Genomic DNA, 24,216 nt, shown 5'->3' on the forward strand with positions numbered 1-24,216 from the left:
GCTATCCAGGCTGAAGAAGGCTGATAGCCAGAAACCAGTCCTTGTATGCTTGATTCCGGTCTAGGAAAGACATGGCTTGGTAGTTCGGGCTGGACTGTTCCCATGAGGCACAGGGTCAAGACTGATTTGCATATAGCCATTGTCTGACCTAGGGTGGTGTGGAGTGCAAAAAAACTATGGATTTAGGCCCAGATCTTTGTACTGGGGTGAATGTAAGCCATTGTTCTGCATTCTGTCCATCAACTGTGTTTTTTGCAGTCTTCCTCCTGCAAGCCACAGACCAGGGGGGACTCATAGCCCCATATCTCTTAGTGCCAGGAGGCGCTGACGCTGCACTTCACGCACCCAGAGGTGCTTAAAGGCATTTTGCGGCTCGCACAGTGCGCGACACGCGCCGGCGTGCCCGCGCTGTACTTGGGCCAAGGGCAGGCCCGTCTGAGCCCGGAAGAGGCTGGGCTGGGCCACCCCCTTTCATTTACACATCGGCCATCAAAATGCGTAAGCACTAACAACCCTGCAGTGCCCAGGAAATCTGCCTCCATAATCTCATATTTAACTTCGGCAGAGGGGGCTCTAACTCAAGAAATTCAAAATGCTGAGGATCATCTGGGATTGAAAGCTGATCAACCAGGGCTGAATGTTCCCTTAGTTACTGCAGCCCGGCCTGTAACCTTGAATGAGTCTCTAGCCACATCCAGCATACGGGAAGCTCCACGGGAGGGCTATTCGATTTTTGGCAGGGGGATTCAGTCTGTCGATTCAGGTTCTCTATATAGCATAATTGATAAGAGAGATTATAAGGGACATTTTAGATGTAAAGCATAAATTCTTGAGAAGCCTAATCTGAAAGGGTTCTCATAAGGATGCCATAACTCGAGTGAATGATGAGGATTTCGTATAAGGGGAGGTGTACAATGAATAAAGCTTATGTGATGAACACAGATTGAATTTTATGGTGTATAGGCACACAAATTGTTAGCAACTATGTCAGACCCCTAACAAAGAAAAGCCAGTGCAACTTTTAAAGAGTGATGTCTGGTGAGTGTATGTAAAGTGTAAAGCAGGAGATGGTGCAGCCTGTGGAGCGAAAGGGGCGGCCTCTACCACACATAATGAAAGAATTGGTAATGGAGGAGTTAGACAAGTAGGTAAATTGCTAGTGATAGTCTTTGTGTAATTTTTGGCACTGGTATTTTCCGCATTCCAAGGAGAGGAGGCCTCTACATGCTTGCGGACATGAAATATTTAAATTGTGCTATTGTAAAAATACTCAGGGCTGTTGGTTATGCCAGTGTGCTAAGTGTTATTCATTTATCTAAATCAAACCATTAGGTAGGCTTCCACCCTGACTCTAGGCCTATTAGCAATGTAGACACTAGCGGCCTCTACTCTACTGTTAAGGAAGTCCTATAAGTGTGTTTTGAATACCCGCAAAAATTAAATTTAAGAGGAAGCTTGGAATGACTTATTAACAGTTGAGGTCCTTTTTTACTGGATCCACGAACTCTCCCCTAGAATGTAGTATCACAGAGGATCAATGGTACTCCCATTTTAAATCTATATACAAGGGCCCGGCTGAGTTGGGATCTCCTGCTACCTCAGATCATGAATTGAGCTCCCCTGTATTGGTTTTTAATAAAGGAGATGTTGAGCAAGCAATAAATCAAATGACCAGTAACAAGGCCCCCAGACTGGACATTGTGCCGGCCAATTTGTAAAAACAGAATCCGATCCTTTGGTCAAAAATTTTAACCAATGTTTTTAATGTAGCTAGTGAGCAGGGATTTCCGTCATCCTGGTCCCACCGTCATTCCGGTCTTTAAAAACGGCCAGAGAGGTGACTCAAGCTGTTACAGGCCTATATCCCTGATTGACTCAGCGGTAAAACGTCTAGGTAGAGTGATATTAAGTAAACTCTCGGATTGGTTAAAAGTTACTGGTGTATAAACAGATCTCCAATATGGTTTTAGAAAAAATAGTTGCACACTAGATCAGTGTTTAAATTTGCACTTACTAGCCAGGAAATATACAGTGGCCAAGGCAGGTACGTTACAGTTAGGCCTTCATGGATTTATCCTTGGCTTTTGATCTAGTAACTAGATCAAAGTTATGGGCAATATTGATCGATATGGAAATGGATCACTGTTTAGTCTATTGTTTGGCATATCTCCACAGGGATCTTTTTGCAAGGGTGAGAGTTAGTCAAGATGCAAATGCACAAAACACTTTAGCATTAGTAGAGGTTTCCGACAGGGTTGCGTTTTAGCTCCCCTTTATATAAATAGCCTAGGCATCTCCCCTGCTCTGCTAGCCCAGATAGTGTATGTGTAGGGGACAGGGTTATCCATGCCCTCCTATATGCAGATGATGCGGTTTTGTTGCCGCGTACAGCGGTAAGGCTGCAGAGGCTATTGGATTCTTTTGGGTCCTTTATGCAATCTTTATGTTTAAAGTATTTTATTCATCATGACACACCAAGACAAATACACATCATCATGAAACAATCTTTAAATCTTATTGTCAACCAAACCAAATCGCATACAATGCTTATGGGCCAGAGACCAAAAAAGTTCCAAATTGTTCATTGTGAAGGGTTTAGAGCTGTCCAGGGTAACCTCTTTTTCTTACTTCAGGGTCTTGTTTGATGAGAGGGGTTTGTGGGTTCCCCAGCAGAAAGCAAAAAAATATGCCATGGCAAGATCCACAGCAGCCGTCCATGGTTTTGCACAATGACTCGGGCCACGCCAATTGAAACCATGCTTAATATCTATATGTCTAAATGCATTGTTATTGCGAGGTATGGGTCTGCAATTTGGGGATAAAAATTGGCTGAGGGGCTTCAGAAAGTTGAAAACAAGTTTTTAAGGCTTCTCTTGTCGGTCCCCCAATCTTCTCCCACTATGTTATACACCACGAACTGGGCATTGGCTGTGTTTCTGACCTGATAGGGTTGGCTCCTGTGTTATGTTGGTTAATGATTTGGACCACTCCAGAACTGGCATTGAATCAAGAAATTGCCAGGGATTGTGTCTCCATGGAGAGAGCAAGTAGAATCCCATGGTTACAACATGTTAAGTCACTTTGAAAAAAACTTGGGCGCCACAAACTCTTCGTCTCCCCGGAAAAAACCCAAAAAGAGGACCTGGTGTGGGTTAAAACCCAATTTTTACACTTGTTGTCTGCAGAGAGAGAGAGGTGATTGAGATAATGAAACCAACTGTGAAAGCTTATCTCTTGCTAAAAACCGCACCACAGACAGAATTTTACTTGACCTTTGTCATTAAGCCTTTCCACCGCTTTCTTTCAACTAGATTTCGTTTTAATCTCATTCACTTTTTATTAGAAGACTCGCAGGGATGGAGTAAGGTGAACGATCTAGGCCCTAGCATTTGTGCCAATTTTTTGACCCAGGACCCCATGCACTATATAATGTTTTGAGATCATTTTAGCGATATGCGTAGAAAGTTTTTAATCTCCATCTTGAAAGGAAAAGGTTTTATGCAGGTTAGACCTGCCTTATTATATCTGCGGATGCTGAATGATCCTTGGGAGACCTTTAATATTGCAAGCTTTTTAGTGGCGGCTGTGAGGCACTGGAAAAAATTGTATTGTATGTCTTGGAACCCAGTCAGTCCTATATGATTACATGAATTTGTTTTAACATAAGCCCCCCATTTGAGAAAATGCTGCTGAATATGATGTAACCTGGTTCGCCTCTTGCTATATTGGAACTACTGGTAATCGGTTTCATTTGTGTATTTGAGAACAATGCTGCTGAAATGTTTTATCTCGCCCAATGCTTATTTATGAATTTAATTTTACATTTTTACTACTGTTGTGATAATTGCTGTATGTTGTGTACTTTTATGGTTTTTATTAACCAAATAAAGTGGATTTGACTGATTTGACTATTGCTTTCTGTAATAACAGTATTATTTGAATAAATCTACAAATGTTGGGGACTGGAAAGGCCTTGTTGTGCAGGTATTCTTAATGGTCTTGGAACATTAAAGTAGAGGATTTTCCATTTGCTGCTCATCAGCACTCTTACATTAATTGGTGTGGAGTGTTGACACAAGTATGGAGTTTTCTGTTTCCACAGGTTGCAATTTGGGCTGGTTTATGAATCAATACTCTAAGAATTTGATGCATAAGATTTTCAAAGGATTATCTAAGCTGCTTTTTCTGAATGATAATGTGACATACAGTAAGAACGTGGAAGAGCATGAGAGGTATCAGTTGTAAGTGTTAAAGAGGTTGGAATGTAGTATGTTAACTGTTAGAAATAAAAAGTGCCAACTGAGAGTAGGAGAAGACACTAATTTAGGGTATACAATATCAAAAGACTGCAAAAGGCCCATGTTTAATATGGTGAAGGTGGTGTAAGAACAGAAGTTGGAACCAAAGTCCATACTGGTCATAGCCACGTACTATTTGAAGTTTAAGAGGAGTTTCGCTAAGATGATGGACGCTTGGTCACGGCCAGAAGAGAGCATAGTTGATATGTTCTCATGAGTTCCAACAATATCAGCCTTGCCTGCAGATGGCATGCATACTTTGCATAGATGATTTCCAGCCGGAATCAACGACAGATTCTTTCGAAGACATTAGTTGCCCAGTAGTGTATTTGGAAAGGAAGTTGCACAGACTAAACAGTGTACATCCAGTGGTGACAGGAGCAGCCAGGGACAGCCCATGGCAAAACCGAGAGGTCAAAGGAACAATGTGCCAGCAGGAGCACGATGCAGACTGTTGGGGCAAGGGGCACATCAGGATAACACCCACCCAGGCAGCCTCTCCCTCAGTCCTGATATCAGTGGCGAATGACTACTGAGATTGGTGTTCAAGCCACCATCAGTCCAAGTGACATTGGAAACAAAGGCCCTGAAAACAGGGCAAATAAAGTAAAGTGTAAAGGAGGGAGAGAGCAGTTGATAGAGGAGCGCACAGCAGAATGACATGGCCCAACAGAGAAAGTTTTCCGAGACTGGGTAAACACATTCCCCCTGATGCAGCCAACAGGGCCACAATTTTCAAAGCCATAAGTGAATATACGATTAACATTGCAGTAGAAAAACGACTGCTATACTTTTAAATATTTCTTAAGGCCATAATTAGGGGATGTCTAATAGCATTGGTGACAGTGAAAAACATAAATTCTCAGGACCAGAGTAGGCATGCTCACGGCTTTCAGGGGACAAATGAGACTACTTGTTGTCAACAAAGCAGAGAGTTCCCTTAACCCCTTAGCTGCGGCGGCTATTCCGCCGCAGCACTAAGGGGGAGGCGGGGCCGCGCGGCGCTCCCGTAATAATGATGGAACCGCTTTGTCACGGCCCTCGGGTGGGCTGTGCTTGTGACGGAACGGTTCCGTCACAGCCCCGCCTGCTCTTTAGAACGTCAGCGCAGGCGCGGAATACACGCCGCGCAGGTGCGGCGAGCGGGCCGTGACGGAACCGTTCCGTCACCAGCACAGCCCACCCGAGGCTCGTGACGGAACGGTTCCGCCACGAACACACAAAGGGTTAAAGCCTTGAAAAAAGGTCTATGATTGAGGAGACATGAGACATTACTTCTTAGCTAACAGGCTCAAAGCCAAAAAGAACAAAAAGGGAGAGTCCACAGTCCACTGGCAGAGTCCACAGGTCTGGAAGTGATCTGAAGAGTTGGGGTCTGAGGTCCATTATTTATACCAGGTGCCCACTTTGAAGTAGGACAAACTTACAGAGATTTCCACAACCACAGAGGTGCTTTGAATTTCCTGACTCCCAGCTCTGGCCCCAGATTGCCCGAGGTCACAATGGACTAGTGCCAAACCCCTTTGTGAGAGTTCTCAGGCAGGGCCTTTGTGGTGTGCAAGTGTGGTAGGTGACGGCTCCTCCTCATCATTAACTCAGAGTGACCTATCCTTCCAAGATGTAGCTTTCCTTTGTCTCACTGTCTGGGAGCAAAAAGGCCAACTGTCAGCTACACCTAGTCATGTGACCCAAGATATAGGCAGCAGACACCAATTGGTTGGGACAGAAAAATGCCAACTTCCTAAAAGTAACAGAAAAAAACACAGGAGGTAACCCGTAAACCCCGTTGAGAACCGGGTAACTTTTATGTAACAAACAAGGTCTCAACAGGTAACGTTCCAGGCAATTAGATAGGATGCAAAATCAATTGCGATGGAACAGAAGTGAGGAGACAAACATTTCTTAGAAGAAAAGCAGTGTGTATTAGGAACTACTGATACACGTTGCATCAGTTATATCAGCACTATTACATTTTATGCAACTGTAATTCAAGAATTAGTGTGCACAAAGGTGCTTGTGTTGTAGTGAGTGGAGTATATGAACACGTGATGAAGTGCAAGAAACAGCCAAAAGTCACAACAATATTTAAGTTAAAAATGATACACAGTATGTGAACTAACCTGAATAATACTGCCCATTTCTTTAGAAGCGTTTCATTATACTGATCTCTTATTTCAAACAAGAGATCAAACAGTCGGTTCACAGGAAAGCCAAAACTCTGGAAAGTGAAGAAATGGATCACTAAGTCAAGCCAGCATTACATTACATTGTAAAACTCATAGTTTGCTAGAAATAATTTTTGTGAACATTGATTCCTAAGGCCGTGACAATTAAGGTTGTAAGTCATTACCCCCTTTTAACTACCACTGCCAACTCAAAAAAATATCATGTGTTGTGTTTATATTTACAATGCTAAGATTTTACAAATTACTTTTATGGTCTGGCTTGACAGCGCAGCTGTTGCCAATTGTGTGATAACCACCAAGAGAGAGGCTTTGGCTCCGCCCACATGTTGAAAGTCAGGAGTATATGTTTTGATTGGTCAGAAGTTGTGTCCTTTCACAAAAAAGTGCTTGCCATCCACACACCTATGATCATTGTGCTAATTTATCCAGATGCACAAGCTTTCATGGGTACACACATGATAGTGTAATGCTATAAAAGTGTTTTAGATAGCTAGATAATTTATGGTCTTGTCCTCTGGCAGCAGCACAGATGGGAGGAGAGCAGTAATTGAACTACATGGATAATTTCTACAGGCGTCCTGGGTTTGCAATTAAATGTTATGCTTAATGCCATAGTTCTGGACAGTTTATTGTGAAAAGTGATTACAAAGGCAGTAGGCCTGACTTATTTATTATTAAAAGTATATGGTTAAGCGAGTAGTACTCATGGAGAAGATTGTTGCAAGGTCATAGAAAGGTATTTGGTTACTTGTAATCTCACAGATGATGATTTCAGGCAAGGTTTATGGTGTTGGTCACACACTCTGACAAACCCCGGGAGTAGAATTTCACTGTGATGATTCTTGTTAGGTCCTATTGTGAAGGGCTATATATTGTTTAGCCAACTATAATTTTGTACATAAATGCAACTTTATAACTGGATGCGTGATGGTTGCCAACATTTGCACACCTCTGTAGGCCGGGGCTGTATATAGTGTTAATCCTTTGGTAAAGGAATAGGCTTTATCAGGTCACTGGGAAACGTTATTCGGGAGACCTTAAGTGTGATCTATTTTTAACGGTAAGTTATGACAAAGCAAGTAGGTCTTACTTACTTATTGTGAAAAGTATGTGTTAAAGGCAAACACCTTTTAAGAGTGGATCATTATTACACTGTGCTAAAGCTTGTAGGGAGGCGTTTTGTTACATGCAATCTTGCAGAAAACTGTAATAGGCAACGGTTTGGTGCTGGTGACCTACCTTAACAAACCATGGGGATAGACAATATGCACTATTGAAATAGTTTTTCAGGATTTATTAGTAGGGATTTTGTATTATTTTAAAAAATGTATTTTGTACATATTCGTAATTTTATTGCCGTATACCTGATGATTTCGTGTGGTAAGGTTTATGAACCAACACAGTAGGCCTAAATTGCTTATGGTGACAAGCCAATGATAAACGATATAAGCTTGATTTTTTATAATGAAAAGGTATGATGAAAGCGATAGTCCTGCCATATTGATTTTGAAAAGCATATGTTAAAGTCAATAGATTAATACAGAGCAATAACAATCTGTGACTGTGACAAAGTCAACGGATAGGTGTTTTATTACATGGAATCTCACAGATTACCATAGTAGGGAAGCATGTTGGTTCTGGGTACCCCCTCTATCAAACCATGGGTATAGTTGAGATGGTATTTTGCTTTTCCAACTGTAGTTTTGTATATTTTGTAATTTTATGACTGTATGCGGGATGGGTACCTTGTGCGAAAGTTTATGCTCAGTACAGGAGGCCTCGATTATGGTGATAAGCCACTGAAAACATCTACCGGCCTGTGGGTCCACTTAGTCCAGCCATTGGTCTGCCTGAGTGTCATTCACACTCTGCTTCTATCCATCACAGCGACCTGCATGGAGTAATGGTTCAGTATGCATTAGTGATTGAATGATGGCCTTTTTTGAGCATGTGTACATCCACCTGAAAATTAGTATTTCAGTATCAGGGATGGCTGGCCAATACTTTAGTTTTGAATTCTACTCCTTTATAGTTCCACTTTAATTTATTTGCCTCTTTTTTATTTTAATGTTCCTTAAAAGAATGCTACATTGCCAACAGGTTGTCTGCTTGCCGCTCATTAAATTTGCAGTGCGCCGCATTCCATGTAGGCACTTCCTATAAACTAGGAGATCTGTGTGACATGCTGTTATCCATAGTTTATCAATCTTCTACCATGCCAAGATGGGCAAGGCATTAGCCCTAAATGTGGTGACACTGCTTGACCTTTAAAACAAGGACAGACTATTTACAATACCTTGGCAAGACAGACTGTGCTGATGAAGCAATGACGATCTAATCCTTCCTAACAATAAAACCGATTCCACTTGCCTTTTATAGCCCACTGCAAATAATGCATCTCAGATGAGTTAAAGATGCCAGAAAACACAAGATGTCATATTTCCGAAAAGAAAAAAGATCAACTTTGTTGATTGCCTTAGTTCAACTTAAAATAATAAGTAGTCTTCTGAATAGTCTCCACTCTTCTCAGCATGGAAACATTCCAATATACTTGATCCTCTCAGCAGAAGTTAAACAAGATTTATTTTTCACAAAAATCCCTGAAGCACGAAGAAGAGATACTATATTTACTAGAAGACCACGTAACAGCCAATCATGAGGGTAAAAATGAAAACCTTCATGATGGGGATCCACCGCTCCTACCATCAACAATTTGGTTAACACCCGAAGGACAAAAGATAGGCTAATAGCAGAACGACAAACTGAAAATATTATCCATTCACCACAGACTTCAGGTATCTTATTGGTTGTGGTAATGTTGCATCAGAATATGAAAGCACCCCCCTTTGAAGAAGTGGCCAAACTTTTTTCATAAAGTTGTTAATGTTGGGGTGGGAAGGTAGGAGTCTGAAGGGGCCAGCACAGGTGGTGGAAATGTAACATTAAATTCCTCTTCCACATCACAATCTAAAGCACCTTCTTTTCCAAGGTGAACCCTTTCCACTACAATCACAACAATATCTGCCAAAGTAAGTCAAATGAGGTGCTTGTAAGAAAAGCCTGCAGAAGTTTTGAAGTATTAAGTGTGGATGTGGAGAAGGCAGCAGTGTGCTGTTCTGCTCCACCTGAAGCACACCCTTGATATGGCTATGACTAAAAAAACTGAGGCAACATCTCATGAGCCTACTGAATGTGTCTCCTATTTTGTTTTTATCGCCTCTGACCTTTCTGTACTGTTGGTGGAACCTTCCTGCATAACAGGCAAAGGACAAAGCATGAGCCATAGCCCTACTTTCATTGAACTTTCACCAAAGATTGGTGCACCTTCTTACCTATTAGTCTGACTATAAAAGACACGCCCAGCAACTGATTCTTGACTTCATCAGTAAAGTCTATTGAAAGTCTACTGAACACGTCCTGGTGGGCCTCCTTAACGCACAAGTTACTACTTGTATAACGATATATCTGTAAGAGACATTAGTTAGTGATAGATTCCTTACCTTAGAATATTACCCAGGCATCAGTCTGGATCCGGAAAGTTTTCTGCTTAGCAGTACCCCTGCGCGGCAGTAGGTGGCATTGTGCGGCTCCGCACCCGTCACTGGCGCCATAAGCGCCGGGATGACGTCACGGAGCCAACTTAGGCGCCACCAATGCGCGCGGACGTCAGTTCTGTACACAACTTTCTGCGCCGAAACGTAGAGCCATGCAAGAAACTGACCTTTGGTGCATAAAACTAGGGCCCTAAAAGGGGATGACCTTCACCCTGGTAATCAGTACGCCGAACGGGGAGGATGGGCAGGGCGGTGAGAAATCTATCACTAACTAATGCCTCTTACAGATATATTGTTACACAAGTAGTAACTTGTGCATCTGAAAGAGACAAGTTAGTGATAGATTACTTACCTTAGAATGGATAGCCCAGCAATACCAACCCCGGTGGTGGATCTGCGAACAAGATTACACCAAAAAGTCACGTAGCACAGAACGGCCAAAGATACCGTCTCTCCAGACCCGACTGTTAAGGCAGTAGTGCTTGGTAAATGTGTGCAGTGAGGCCCACGTAACTGTCTGACAAATGTCCTTAACGCCACGTCCCTAACGACTAGGGCGCTCGACCTCGGACCTGGGGAGCTGGGTTCGAGTCTCGGTAACGACGCCAAAAACTTCCTGTGATTCTGGGAAAATCACTTAATCTCCCCGTGCCTAAAATGAATGTGTGTCCTCATGTAACGTAACTGGTGCTACGTAAAGCGCTCTTATACCGGATTCGGTTCAGGTCTAGTTCGCGCTATATAAAACTTTGCCAAAAAAAAAAGCAGTAGTGGCTGCAGTTGCCCTGGTCTAATGGGCACGCAGCCCCACAGGAGGCTCCTTCTTGGCCAAGGAGTAACATGCTTTGATGCACAGAACGACCCACCGGGAGATGGTCCGTTTGTGCACAGCCCGACCTTGCTTGGCGCCCACAAAGCTGACAAAAAGCTGATCATCCACCCGAAACTGCTGTGTACAGTGCAGATAGAAGGCTAGCACACGTTTTAGGTCCAGATGGTGGAGCCTCTCCTCTTCCCTTGAAGGGTGCGGTGCTGGAAAGAAGGCAGGCAAAATGATAGTCTGCCCGATGTGGAAGGGCATGACAACCTTTGGCAGAAAAGAAGGATGAGTCCTTAAAACCACCTTGTCCGGATAAACAGAAAGGAAAGGAGGTTTGGAAGAAAGGGCCTGGAGCTCACTCACTCTTCTGGCAGAGGTGATAGCAACCAGGAAAGCCGTCTGAAGAGTAAGAAGAAGTAAAGGACAGTTATGAAGAGGCTCAGAGGGAGCGCACATCAGAAAAGTCAAGACAAGATTTAAGTCCCATTGAGGCATTATGAAAGGCACGGGAAGAAACGTGTGTTTAATGCCCTTGAGAAAGCGGTTAACAACCAGGGACTTAAAAAGAGAAGGCTGATAAGGGAGCCTCAGGAAGGCGGAAATAGCAGAAAGATAGCCTTTGATATTGCCCAGAGCAGAGCCCTGCTGGGCCAAAGAAAGGAGAAAAAGAAGAACCTCAGAAAGAGGGGCAGAAAGGGGATCCACAGCCTTTGCTGCGTAAATTTGTTCCATCGGCAGGCGAATACAGATTTAGCAGAGGGACGCCTGGCTGTCAGAATTACATTACAGACCTCAGGAGGAAGGTCGAAAGCCGTCAACTGGCCCGCTCAATCTCTACGCATGGAGGTGGAGGCTGGACAGGTTCGGGTGGAGGACTATCCCCTGCTGCTGCGACAGAAGATCCTCCCGAAGAGGCAGACGGATCGGGGGATCGATGCTCATACTGAGAAGCTCGGGATACCATACTCTTCGAGCCCAATCGGGAGCCAAAAGAATAACTTGGGGCCGGTCGCGCCTGATCTTCTTCAGCACTCTGGGCAGAAGTGGTATAGGCAGAAAAGCATACAACAGATCGCAGCTCCACTCGAGACGAAAATCGTCTCCGAGCGAGTGCCGCCTTGGAAATTCCAACCTGCAGAACTGATGACATTGCGCGTTCTCTTCGGTGGTGAATAGATCTAGCCAAGGCTCTCCCCATCGCAGAAAGAGACCTTGCGCCATGTCCGAGTTCAGACGCCACTCGTGATCCACCATGCACCAGCGGCTGAGTTCGTCCGCCCTGGTGTTTAGAGAACCTGCCAGGTGTTGAACCACCAAGGCAATGCCTTGATGTTCCAGCCATGTCCAGATGCGCAGAGCCTCCTGACATAGGGTCCAAGACCCCACCCGCCCTGTTTGTTGCAATACCACATGGCGGTGGTGTTGTCCGTGAACACCTGCACTACACTTCCCCGGACAGAGGGAAGGAATGCCTTCAGTGCAAGCCGGATCGCCCGCAGCTCCAGAAAGTAGATATGGAGCCGGGATTCCGCCGGAGACCAGAGGCCTCTGATCTCCGCCTCTCCCATGGTGACGCATCCGTCACCACTGTGTGCTCCGGTTGGGGAAGGGAGAGGGATCTGCCACTGACCCAATCGCGATCACCGGAACTTCAGGTCCCACTGCAGAGCCAGCATATGCCATCTGACATGCGTCACCAGAAGGATGCAGGAGGCCATCCTGACTGAAACCCGGGATAGAGGCTGAAAGAGCAGAATCATAGCCGGAATATTCCGGACTCGCTGCTCGGGAAGATAAACACGAAACAGCGTTGAATCCAGAACCGCTCCGATGAAAGGGAGGTTCTGAGACGGACTCAAGTGTGACTTCGGCACATTGATAAAGAACCCCAGCAAATGCAGGAGGTTGGCCGTAGTCTAGAGGTGGGAGACGACTGCCTGCGGCGAGCCCGCCAAGGTAGGGGAAGACTGACACCCCTGACCTGCGCAGATGAGCTGCGACCACCCCCATCACTTACGTGAACACTCGACGGGTGCTGGTATGGCCGAAGGGGAGCTTGGCAAACTGAAAATGCTCCAGGCCTACCATGAACCGCAGGTAATGCTGGTGGGCCGGCAGGACGGGGTTGTGAAAATAAACGTCCTGCAAGTCCAACGCTACCATCCAGTCTCCAGGGTCCAGGGCAGTCAGTACCTGAGCCAGAGTCAGCATCTTGAACTTCTCCTTCTGGAGGAAGCGATTGACGTCGCGGAGGTCCAACATGGGGTGCAGGCCCCCCTTTTCCTTCTTGGGGACCAGAAAGTAGTGGGAATAACAACCACTCCCTACTTCCTGATTGGGACCGTACTCAATGGCCCCCTAGGCCATGAGGTCCATGACTTCCTGAGGGAGAAAAGCCAAATGATCCCCTGACAAGCGGTGGTACCGAGGTGGCATGGCTGGAGGGGAGGACAGAAAGGGGAGCGAGTAACCTTGGCAGATTACTCTGTTGCAGCACCCACTTGTCCGATCTGATTTCGCGCCAGTGGCGGAGGTGGTGACGGACCCTGCCTCCTACCGGTGTGGGGTGCCGTCTGAAGCTCGGATTAGGAAGGCTTGGAGGTAGAAGCAGCGGGTGTGGAGGTGGACTGACCCGCCCGCTGGTTACCAGACCGCCCCTGCGGAAGCCACGTCTGTGGCCACGCTGAGGCAGGTTCTGAGCAGACTTTGTGGAGGAGCGCGCCTGGGCGCCTTTACCCTGGCCACGAAAGGAACAAAACAAAGGGGTGGCAGAGTTCTTTGTGGAAAGACCCAAAGACTTAGCCGTGACCGTGAGCCTTTAAAGCGCTCCAGAGCACTGTCCACCTTGTTGCCAAAGAGGGGAGAGCCATCAAAGGGCATGTCCATGAGCGAGCTCTGGACATCAATCGAGAACCCGGTAGACCGCAACCAGGCATGGTGGAGGAGAGGCAAGCCCCGGGTCAGAAGACATATCAAGTTCACCCGCATCTTGAAGGTCATCCACCCAATCCTGCTCGGAGTCACACTGCTGCGCAAGGAGGCCCTTGGAACCGTCCCAGTCCTCATCTGGCTCCGGAGAAGAAGGAGCCTGGCGCAGCAGCAGGGTCGGAGCCGAAGAGGGGGCCAGCAGCGCCGGGAAGGGCGCTGGCCAGGGCCGAACCGGAGCCAATGTGGATCCCAGGTTGGAACAAAATGGCCTGAGAACCTGGGCAGGGGTGGGATAAACGGCACCCAGTGTGGCACCTGTGGGGGTGCCAGGGGCGGCGCTGGGGCCGGAGCCAAGGGCGCTGGATCCAGTGACTCCGGGGCCGGGGTCAGAGGCAGTACCGCCGGGCCAACAGGATCTGGACACGGGACCGCGGGGCACAAAAGGCGCGCCGGCGGGAGCCCGAGGCCTAAACAGGCGGTCCATGGCAGCAAGAATCTCTTGCATCTGTTCAGGAGTCGCCGACGGACCTGGGTATAGCGGGTAGGCTGCGGGATTCATATGCTCCCGAAAAGCCGCAGGGGCGGAGCCCCTGTCCCCCTCGTCCGCTTCCTGGGAACGATGGGGGGACGTCACAGAGCGAACACGCTTCTTCGACTTCTTCTTATGGCGTCGCTTACCAGAATCTGAAGGTGAAGACTTAGAGTCCGAGGAGCGATGGCGCCGGTCCCGCGAACGGCTTCTAAACCCGGAGCGGCGGTGAGAGGAGTGCCAGACCTCCAGCAACTTCCGGTGACGCTCCCGCAAGGCCGTTGGGCCATGACACGGCAGTCTCGACAGTCCCGGGAGTCAGGGTTGGTCTCCAGGCAGTAGAGGCAGACATTATGGGGGTCCGCCACCGACATATTACAGCAGCACGACCCACAAGACTTAAAGCCGTACATCCCTACGTGCACCAGCAGACAAGAGAAGGAGACAAAAGTCTCAAAAAAGTGGTCAAAAGTCTAAGTAGCCTCCGTGATGTCATCCCGGCGCCAGTGACGGGCGAGGAGCCGCACAACGCCACCTACTGGCGCACAGAGGTACTGCTAAGCAGAAAACTTTCCGGATCCAGATTGACGCCTAAGGAATATTCTAAGGTAAGGAATCTATCACTAACGTGTCTCTTTCAGATACCACACTAGACTCCCTAATTGGACCCCTCACATTGCTTTCAGCAAGTGTTACCAACGACTTACAAAGGTGGCATGGGTATAACAGACATAGTCTTAATGATTGGGCCTCTCAGCTTCTGGTAATGTGCGTTTCAACTGAGGCTGGGGTTACACCACAAATAGACTGGAGCTATATCAGCTAGGATTGAACAATGCCCTACATGTCCTATAAGGGGGAAGTCTCTCCCACCTTTTAAAGAGCTGAACAGAGTGGTGGTCTAGGCATGACCAGCTGCATTGCGAATGATAGGATGGGATAGCAGACCCACACAAGAAACCCGCTCTGGAGAGGATGCTAGCTAAGCCAGGTCTTACTTCTGGAAGGGTTTGCTACATGGGACAAAATTGGGTTTATCCTCGTAGGAGATATATGGCACGAGCCATCCATTAAATTATTCACAATCCCAATTTGCCCTCTCCTCCAACCAATTCTACAAATACTTGCAACTGAGACATGCGATCTGGTGTAAGGAGGATATAACAGACCCACAAGAGTAGACTTTTCTTAAGGTCAAACGCCTTCGAGTTTCTCTGGGAAAAGATTGGACTTCTCAGATATATATGTGTCACTTATACCTAATGCCCCAAACACATCTGACTCCCTTAAGGGAAAGTCGGACTGGAGAGATGCACAAATGGGCCCATACTTTGGCAATTTCCACCCGCCTCAGACTAATCGAGCTCAATATTCTTCCCATAATCCAAGCAGGTATGGAGATAGGGAAAGAGGTGTGCCAAACTGCCCCCGACTCTCCTCCCCTGATGCAGACATCTACCACTTGATGTTGACCTGCTCAGTGTTTGTAAGATACTGGAAAGCCATGGAGACGATACTAACCGAGGTTTCGGAGGGTCTGGTAGAGCTTTCCCCAAGGTTGCATTACTGGGAATCATGGAGGATCTCGTTGGTTAACTGAGTGATCGTGTGCTGGCGGGCATCACCTCACTCTTCCCCATGAGGGATAAAGCTCGCCACTGCAACGCTAAGACGACCACCAACATCTTGTTCCGGACTTTGGTGATGGGCTGGTTTGCCATCCTTGAAGAACCCATATATAGAGCCAGGGGTGCCCCAGTAAACATGACAAAATATAGGGGTGCAGCCAGTCCTACTGTGGGATAATAAATGAGTGGTGTTGGTGTGCTCTGTATTGGGACTCACAGAGGTATTTGTGTGGTGTAATAAAATAATTTAAAAAATGTACAGCTATTGTATTATGGTATGTTGCATAAAACAATAAAGTTTTGCTATTAATAAAAAGGCAGCCCATCAATAGTATTGAGGCCCGTCTGCTTTGTTTGTTTTAGGAGTTCCAATATGCTACCATCTCTCACCATCTTCTTGAAAGGAGTTTTCAAATTCTCTAGCAAATCGTGTAAGGCCAGCGGCCTTACACAATTTGTAACTTTTCCGCATGCCTTTCCTCCCTAGAAGCGGAGAAGGCCATTGATAGGGTTAACTGGTCCTTCTTACACACAGTCCTTGAAAAATTAGGCCTAGGCCCAGGAATGATCTAGAAGATAATGGCTTTGTACATTGCCCTGGAGGCAAGAATCCAGGTCAATGGGCAGCTAAAAGAACCCATCAGTATAATGCGAGGCAAGCAACAGGGGTCCCCTCTGTCCTCGCTGTTGTTCGTGCTGGTAGTGGAACCTCCATCCATAAAGATCCACAACTCTGACGCTGTTAGAGGCATTCCCTTCGGGGGACAGCAACACAAGAAAAGCCTATTTGAAGAGGACCTTCTCCTCACACTGACCCAGCCAGAAACCTCCCTCCCTGTGGTGGTGGACTTCCTCCGAGCCTACGAGGAATCATCTGGCTTCTGAATAAATTTGACAAAATCATCTGTGCTTAACTTGACTATAACCCCCAAGAGCTCCCGGCGCTACAGCGCCTGGCCTCATTTCAGTAGTCTCCTGACTCAAATAAATACTTGGGCCTCAATATCACCCCCCCACTCTCAACCTGTGAAGGACTGGGTTCTTTTGGACCCAGCGGTGCCAGGGCACAACACCTGAAACCTTCGTGGGTAACCTGCTCCGGCGTACAAGTCACAGAGACACGGGACACTTCCTTCGGCGTCAAAGAGTCAAGGTTTATTTACTGCAGGGAACACAGAAGTCACAGGAAGTACATCGAGTGTAGTTCGGGGAGACTGCTTCAAATTGTATTTGGGGATCGCTCCTTTTATACAGTTTTTACCCATAAGATAACATGATACACAATAGTTTACAACCTGGTTCCCACATGTCGCTCTCAGAGGGGTCGCTTTGGTCACTTTGAAACACATAAGGTCCGGAACATAAGTGCGGAAACATTTGGCGGTTCCCAACTGTAAAAACCCATCTTCCCACCATTAGCAAATTCCAATCAGCAATAAAGTAGATCGAAATAGGAACGAAGACAGGTGCAGAGGAAGACGGAGACAGTGGGGAGATCGGAAAGGGTGTAAAAGGGGAGGTATCGAGAAGCACGAGATACAGGCATCAAAGGGACGTGCCTAATGAGATGCACGGCTGAGACAATAAGTCCGTGCGGCAAGATGAGCCTCGAGCGGCGCCATCTGCCTTACAGCAGCAACCCCCTCGTCATAAAGACACTTACAAAGAACATGTGTCTTCCGCAAATATCTTGGGAGTCCCAGGGTCGCGAAGCGGACAGCGTCCGTTCGCTGGCTACTTGAGGGCAAGAGACAAAATGGATGCCGTATCTAAGATGGAACCCGTGGGTACAGATGAGAAACCCACATAACAAACGAACGGTTTAAGTTAGCACAGCGAAACTGCGCACACTTACTAAACTCGTCATTTGCGGTTCATAGATACTAGACTCGACCATATTCGTGCGAGTCGAAAACACCACTTACAATTGTCACGGAACCTCAGACGCTCCTTTTGCCCTCATGTAGGCAAGCACTAGTCGGAATCATATTCGATATTCATCAGACCACCAAGATGTCGTTGTAGCATAGCTCTGTCCGATCGAGTCCCCTTGGTAACAGATGGTTGTCTCATACACGTTGTAGCACAGAGGCCACATAAGGCAGGACCACACTGCACACAAAGGCAACACGTGAACAGGAACACTACCACAACCCCGATGATCGTCAGAATCTTCCAACCCCAAGTCGACACCAGGCCCCAAAACCAACCAAGTAGCGTCCAATCCCCTACATCCACGTGTATGGATTCGGAGATCTTATGCAACTTCGAGATGGCTTGATAGACAGTAGGAGCATTATCTGGAATGAAAATGCAGCAGCTCGAATGGATCACTTTACATACCCCACCGCGATCTGCTAAGACGACATCTAAAACCATACGGTTTTGTAACGTCATAAGTCTCTCCGCCTGAAGTTCTGTGGTGATATTACCAAGGGCACTGGCAGTAATATTAGCTGTCGATTCTACCACTCGAGTCAAATGTCTCAGGTTCCTACTATTAACCATAGGTCCCCAAAACGGGAGGAAACCCTTGAAAAAGTCTCCTGCCTCTTGACCGGCAGTATCCTCTTCGCTAATCACGCCTCGTACAACTCTAGTCTTATGATAATCGGCATCTACAGTAAACGTCGGAGGCAACAGATTTGCAACGAAACATGAGCCCATGAAGTCTGCGGGCAACCATGTGTATGCACGATCATGACAGATAAAGTATGTACCCTTGGCAGCCAGAAACACAGGGGACGGGGACATTGGCAGAACGTAACTTTCAGTGCAAGCACTTGCTCCAAGTGAGGCTTGCGAGCCACGACCCACAAGACAGAGATCACCAGTGTGGGGTACGACCCATATTGGAGACGAGCTTTTAAGCTGCTTTTCATTAGTGAACATACTATATTCCCCTCTACTTAGGACCCTATAGGCTTGTACCTCTTCCTTAGGGATAAGAAAAGGATCATGGATCTCATCTTCCATATCCTCTATTGCCATCGATAACAGCCTCTGATACGAGGTAGGACCAGAGTTGGGGGAACGTTGTTCTTGAGTGGGGTGGAAACCCAGTGCGCTTCGAAACATTGTTTGGAATGCTCGAGCTGACCCTTGGGAACTATACGGTAACACCAGATATGGAATTCCCTTACCCGTAGTATGTGGCATCAACCCACACACCCAACAATTAGTAGTGTTAACCACTAACTGATGCTGATGGAGGAGCTGGATAAAGGAATTGTTGCGGAATTCTACACGTCTAGCCTGTTCGTGTTCTGGTAACATATGAAAGGAACGAGGAGAAGCAGTAGAGGTAAGGTTAGGGTAAGGAGTAGGAGTAGGAGTAGCAAGGAAAAAGTAAGACATAGTGTAATACACCCCACCCGCCAAAAATGCAGAAGCAGTCAAAAACAATACAAACAATTGGAACATAAAACATTTCGTACGACTGAGTTTCTGCAGCTTGACTCTATACGCCTGAGCTCCTTCCAAATCATTCAGCTTCGAAAATGCCATTTCCCTACGACCGTCCGCAACGTTTCTTGACGCACTTCGTTCTGTGCAGCAATAGTCAATCCCCAGGAGTTCCTAGGAACCGACGGCCTCTAACCTAGCGTCAAAACCTACTGTCCAGAAGGAAGTACGCGCGCGGCCCTACGGCCCTCAATACACAATATGTATTTATTTTAGCACAATATTTCTCAGCTGTGGAAGGAAAAAGATACAAGGAAGAAGCTTGATATATATACAAAAACAATTTTCAATGATACGATTGTTCAAAATTGATCATGGGAAACGAGGATATTGCAGTTATCAATTTCAGCAAAGCAAGAAAATTTTTATTAGTCCTTAGTGTGAGATCGCAAAGAATATCGATGTTTCCCGGGACGTGTCTGCTCGTCGAACAAAGGATCCGTTGAAGAGACAGCGTCCTGCTGATCAGTTCGTTGGTCTGGTCTTGAGTCTTTTGCTGACAAATGTTCGACAGTGGCTTTCTGCTGCGCTGAGGGTTCTCCAACAAGCTGTGCGTCGCTAAAAGGTACAAACGCCGGCAATGTTCCTGTTTCTGTTGACGCAATGCCTTTCCTTACCCACGGGTCTGCCGGCAAAGGAATAGGGACTCGCTTACAATGGGTAGCATGTACCCAATTTTTCCGCCCCTCAAGACGAACGGCAGTCCTCGTGGCCAGAAGCACCTGGTAAGGTCCGGTGAATCGGGGGTCCAGATTGTTTTTTCGTGAGAAGTTACGAGTAACCACCCAGTTCCCGGGCTGGAGCTGGTGGCCTGGACCCTCCGTCTGCGTCGGCAAGGCGTCGTAAACCTGTTGATGAATTAACCTCAGTTTAGCAGTCAAGTCATGTAAGTAATCAATCAACATCGGAAACTCAAGATCAGAGAATACACCTGGCCTAGGAACCCCCCACACATTCGCAGGACGACCGAACACTATTTCATAGGGACTAAGCCCTATTCGGGAGTGTACAGTCGCCCTAGTTGACAGTAATGCTAGAGGCAAAGCATCAGGCCACGAAAGTCCAGTCGTAGCTTGAATCTTCGCTAGCTTTAGTTTAAGGGTGCCATTGTACCCTTCAACCAATCCAGCTGACTGGGGATGATTGGCGCTATGGAATTTCTGATTAATTCCAAGGCCCTTACACACACTCTTCATCACACTTCCAACAAACTCACTTCCGTTATCTGACCACACGACTCTAGGCATTCCATACCGAGGAAAGTATTCCTTCAGTAGGATTTTCGCAGTAGACAAAGCAGTATTGTCTTTGAGGGGATAGGCCTCGATCCATCGGGAGAATGCGCAAACCACAACCAAAACGTATTTCAGGTTATTGCATCGCTCCATATGGATGAAGTCCAATTGGATCACCTCAAAGGGATACGAAGGAGGAGCAAAACTGCCAGGGGGAGTTGGGGTTCCTTTGCCAGGATTGTACATTATACACACCATACAATTCTTCACCAAACGTTCAGCACACTTTGTAATGCCATCATTCTTCCACACATCAGCCAGCAACTTGCAAATGCCTTTCGCGCTAATATGTGCTAACCCATGTGCCATTGTCACAACGGCTAGTACATACGCATCAGGCAACATCCATCTTTTCTGATCCGACAAATCAATCCAGCAACCATTCACATCCAACTTTCCCGTACTTTCTTTCCACTTCATCTTTTCAGTGTCGGTGGCCTCATTCTGAATTGCTTTCACACTCTCTATGGTATTTTCACACGTACTCGATTCTGCAGGCCACCTAACCGAACTCGTCACATACATTCGAGTGCTAAGGTTCCGAGCAGTCTCCTTAGCAATCTCATCTGCAAACGCATTACCACGACCAACATCATCCGTCACTTTACGATGCGCACTACACTTAACAATTGCAACTTGTGCAGGCAAAGTCAATGCATCCAAAAGATCGTTCACAAGCTGGCCATGCTGTATTTTCGTGCCATGCGACGTCAAGAAACCACGCTCTCGCCACAACCGTCCAAAACTATGCGCTACACCGAAAGCGTACTGGCTATCGGTGTACACATTCACACGTTTACCTTTTGCTAATACACATGCTCTAGTAAGAGCAATCAGCTCTGCAGCTTGGGCAGAATTCTGATTCAATCTCGCAGTCTCAACAACAGTATTCAATGTCACCACAGCATAAGCAGTAGTCACATCACCATTCGGCAATTTAAAACATGACCCATCCACATACAGGATGCCATCCGGGTCTTCCAATGGGGTGTTTTTAAGGTCCACACGACCTTTTGTTTCCTCTTCTGTCCGCAAGTAACAGTCATGTTCTGCTACTTCATCTGACTCTGCACTAATTGGTAACAAAGTTGCCGGATTTAGGACATTACAACGTTTTATCTGAATGTGGCTTGCCAAAAGCGTCAATTCGTACCCAGACAACCTCGCACTCGTCAAGTGCTGAGTTTTCGTACGATTCAAAAGAGTATCGACTGCATGCGGAACCATCACCGTAAGCATATTATCCATGACCAATCCTGCTGATTGTCGGATGGAGACCGCAGCTGCCGCAGTTGCTCTCAAACAACTCGGCAATGCTCTAGCTACTGGGTCTAAGGTCGAGGAAAAATATGCACATGGACGTTGCTTACCACCAAAAGGTTGCGTTAAGACACTCAACGCACAACCTTCCCTCTCGTGAACATATAACGTGAACGGTTTGCTGTAATCAGGGGTACCTAACACAGGAGCCGAACACAATGAATCACGTAATTCAGAAAAACTTTTCTGACATTCTTCCGTCCATGGTAAAGGAGTTGAAACATCCTTGCACGTAAGAGCCACCAATGGTTTCGCTAGCAATGAAAAATTAGGAATCCACTGCCTGCAGTACGACGTGATACCTAGAAAGGCACGCACATCTCTTTGGGTTTGTGGCACAGCCATGCGCGCAATCGCTGCAATTCTCTCTGGGGTCAATCTCCTTCCCTCCTTTGACAATAAGTGACCTAGATAGGTTACTTCTTGACAACAATATTGGAGTTTAGAAGGTGACACCTTGTGATTTAACTCACAGAGATGGTGCAGCAACGACACTGTAGCAATTTTGCAAATGTCCTGAGTATCAGCAGCCACCAATAAGTCGTCGACGTATTGGATTAAAGCCGCACCAACCGGCAACCTAAACGCATCTAGTTGACCCTTCAAGGCTTGACTGTAAATAGATGGACTTTCACAGTAGCCCTGAGGAGCGCGTTTGAACCGGAAGCTACGTCCACCAAGAGAGAAACCGAAAAGGTCCCTGCTCTCTTCGGCAATCGGGATGCTGAAAAACGCGTTTTTCAAATCAATCACCGAAAACCATGAAGCAGTAGCTGGAATCAGAGTCAGTAGCGCCGTGATGTCAGGCACAACAGGGAATTGAGGAACCACAATTTTATTTACCTCCCGTAAATCGATAACAAAACGATAAACAGGCGGTTTGGTAGGATCAGTACGTTTAAGAATGGGCAGTACAGGGCTATTGCACACGTTTCCCCGAGTTTCTTCGATGACATCTTTCTCGATCAAGTCATAGATGATCGCTAACAAAGCTCGTTCACCATCAAGGGAGATACGATATTGGGGAATACGTGGCAATCGCACATTAGATTTCAACTGAACAACATAAGGGGAGATATCAAGTAGGCCCACATCATTTGGACCCGTCGCCCACAAAGACGCAGGAAGAGAATCCAATTCCGGTGGAAGCTTATCGAGAGACAAGTACATGGGAGAGACTACTCTCTCTCCGAACGTAAGCTTTACACCCGCAGGAGAACAATACAAAGTTGCATACAAGCGTTTAAGCAAATCCAGACCCAAAAGATTTTCGCCACAACCAGTGGTCAAAATCAACGGAGCTTCGAGCTCACGAGGCCCAATTTTAAGGGGCAAAGGGCGCGAAACTGGATTGCTAACGGGGGCGCCAGAGAATCCAACGGAAACATTTGTTAAGCCAGACAAAGGTGCGCCAGGGAGTTTCGAATGCATGATAGAACTTTTCGCTGCACCAGTGTCCAACAGAAAAGGCTCAACGACGCCCGATGTAGCAACTGCGACGTAAGGCCCTCTCTGATCAACCGGAACTGATACCACTCCCTCTCCTTGTCTTTGGCTGTCCTAGTAATTACTGTCGTCAGTTCCCTGATCGACGTAATAATCGTCTACATTGTACTGCGCAGATCGTCCTTGCGATGATCCACGTTGATCGAAACAGTTATTAGAATTTGATGAATGGTCAGAGCGATCATTCTGAGCACCACGACCTCTACCACGTGATGCGTGCTGTGCACCACCACCGCCTCCTCTAGACGAATTACCACCACTACGGTCATTTAAAGCAGGACAATTGAATTTAATGTGTCCCTCCTGTCTACAATAAGCACATTGATTATACCCTAACGAAGATCTTTGGAAAGAGGAATCATTACGCGGCTGCGATCGATTCGATTGCGACTGTGATCTATTCTGCTGAGGCGCATTCTGATTAGAACGCGGCGGATATGCTTGCTGTAACAGCACTTTAGTTTTTAGCTCTTTCGTTTTTTTATCGGCACGATCATTTTCCTCTTTTTCTCTATTTTCGTAATATTGTGCCGTAGCCAATATCTGAGCTGAGGTAGAAACGGCCCACGCACTTTCTGAATTCCTCAATTTATTGCTCAAGTCGGGCAATAAGTTCGACACAAATTTATCCACAAACAACCTCTGTCCACCCTCAGTACCCATATCCTGTCCACTATGATCAACGAA

The 24,216-nt window shown here is 46.6% G+C and overlaps 1 protein-coding gene across 3 annotated transcripts in view; it reads right to left on the reverse strand.

Moving 5' to 3' along the window:
- EXOC6 (exocyst complex component 6) overlaps positions 1-24,216 on the reverse strand; it is a 1,184,343-nt gene that overhangs the window by 635,556 nt on the left and 524,571 nt on the right. For all 3 annotated transcript variants that reach the window (XM_086922491.1, XM_086922490.1, XM_086922489.1), the window contains exon 13: positions 6,419-6,516. In XM_086922491.1, coding sequence (XP_086778617.1) covers positions 6,419-6,516 — 98 coding nt within the window. The remainder of the gene's footprint in view (positions 1-6,418; positions 6,517-24,216) is intronic.

The sequence above is a fragment of the Lissotriton vulgaris genome, chromosome 5 (genome assembly GCF_964263255.1).
Source record: "Lissotriton vulgaris chromosome 5, aLisVul1.2, whole genome shotgun sequence".
Taxonomy (NCBI): Eukaryota; Metazoa; Chordata; class Amphibia; order Caudata; family Salamandridae; genus Lissotriton; species Lissotriton vulgaris.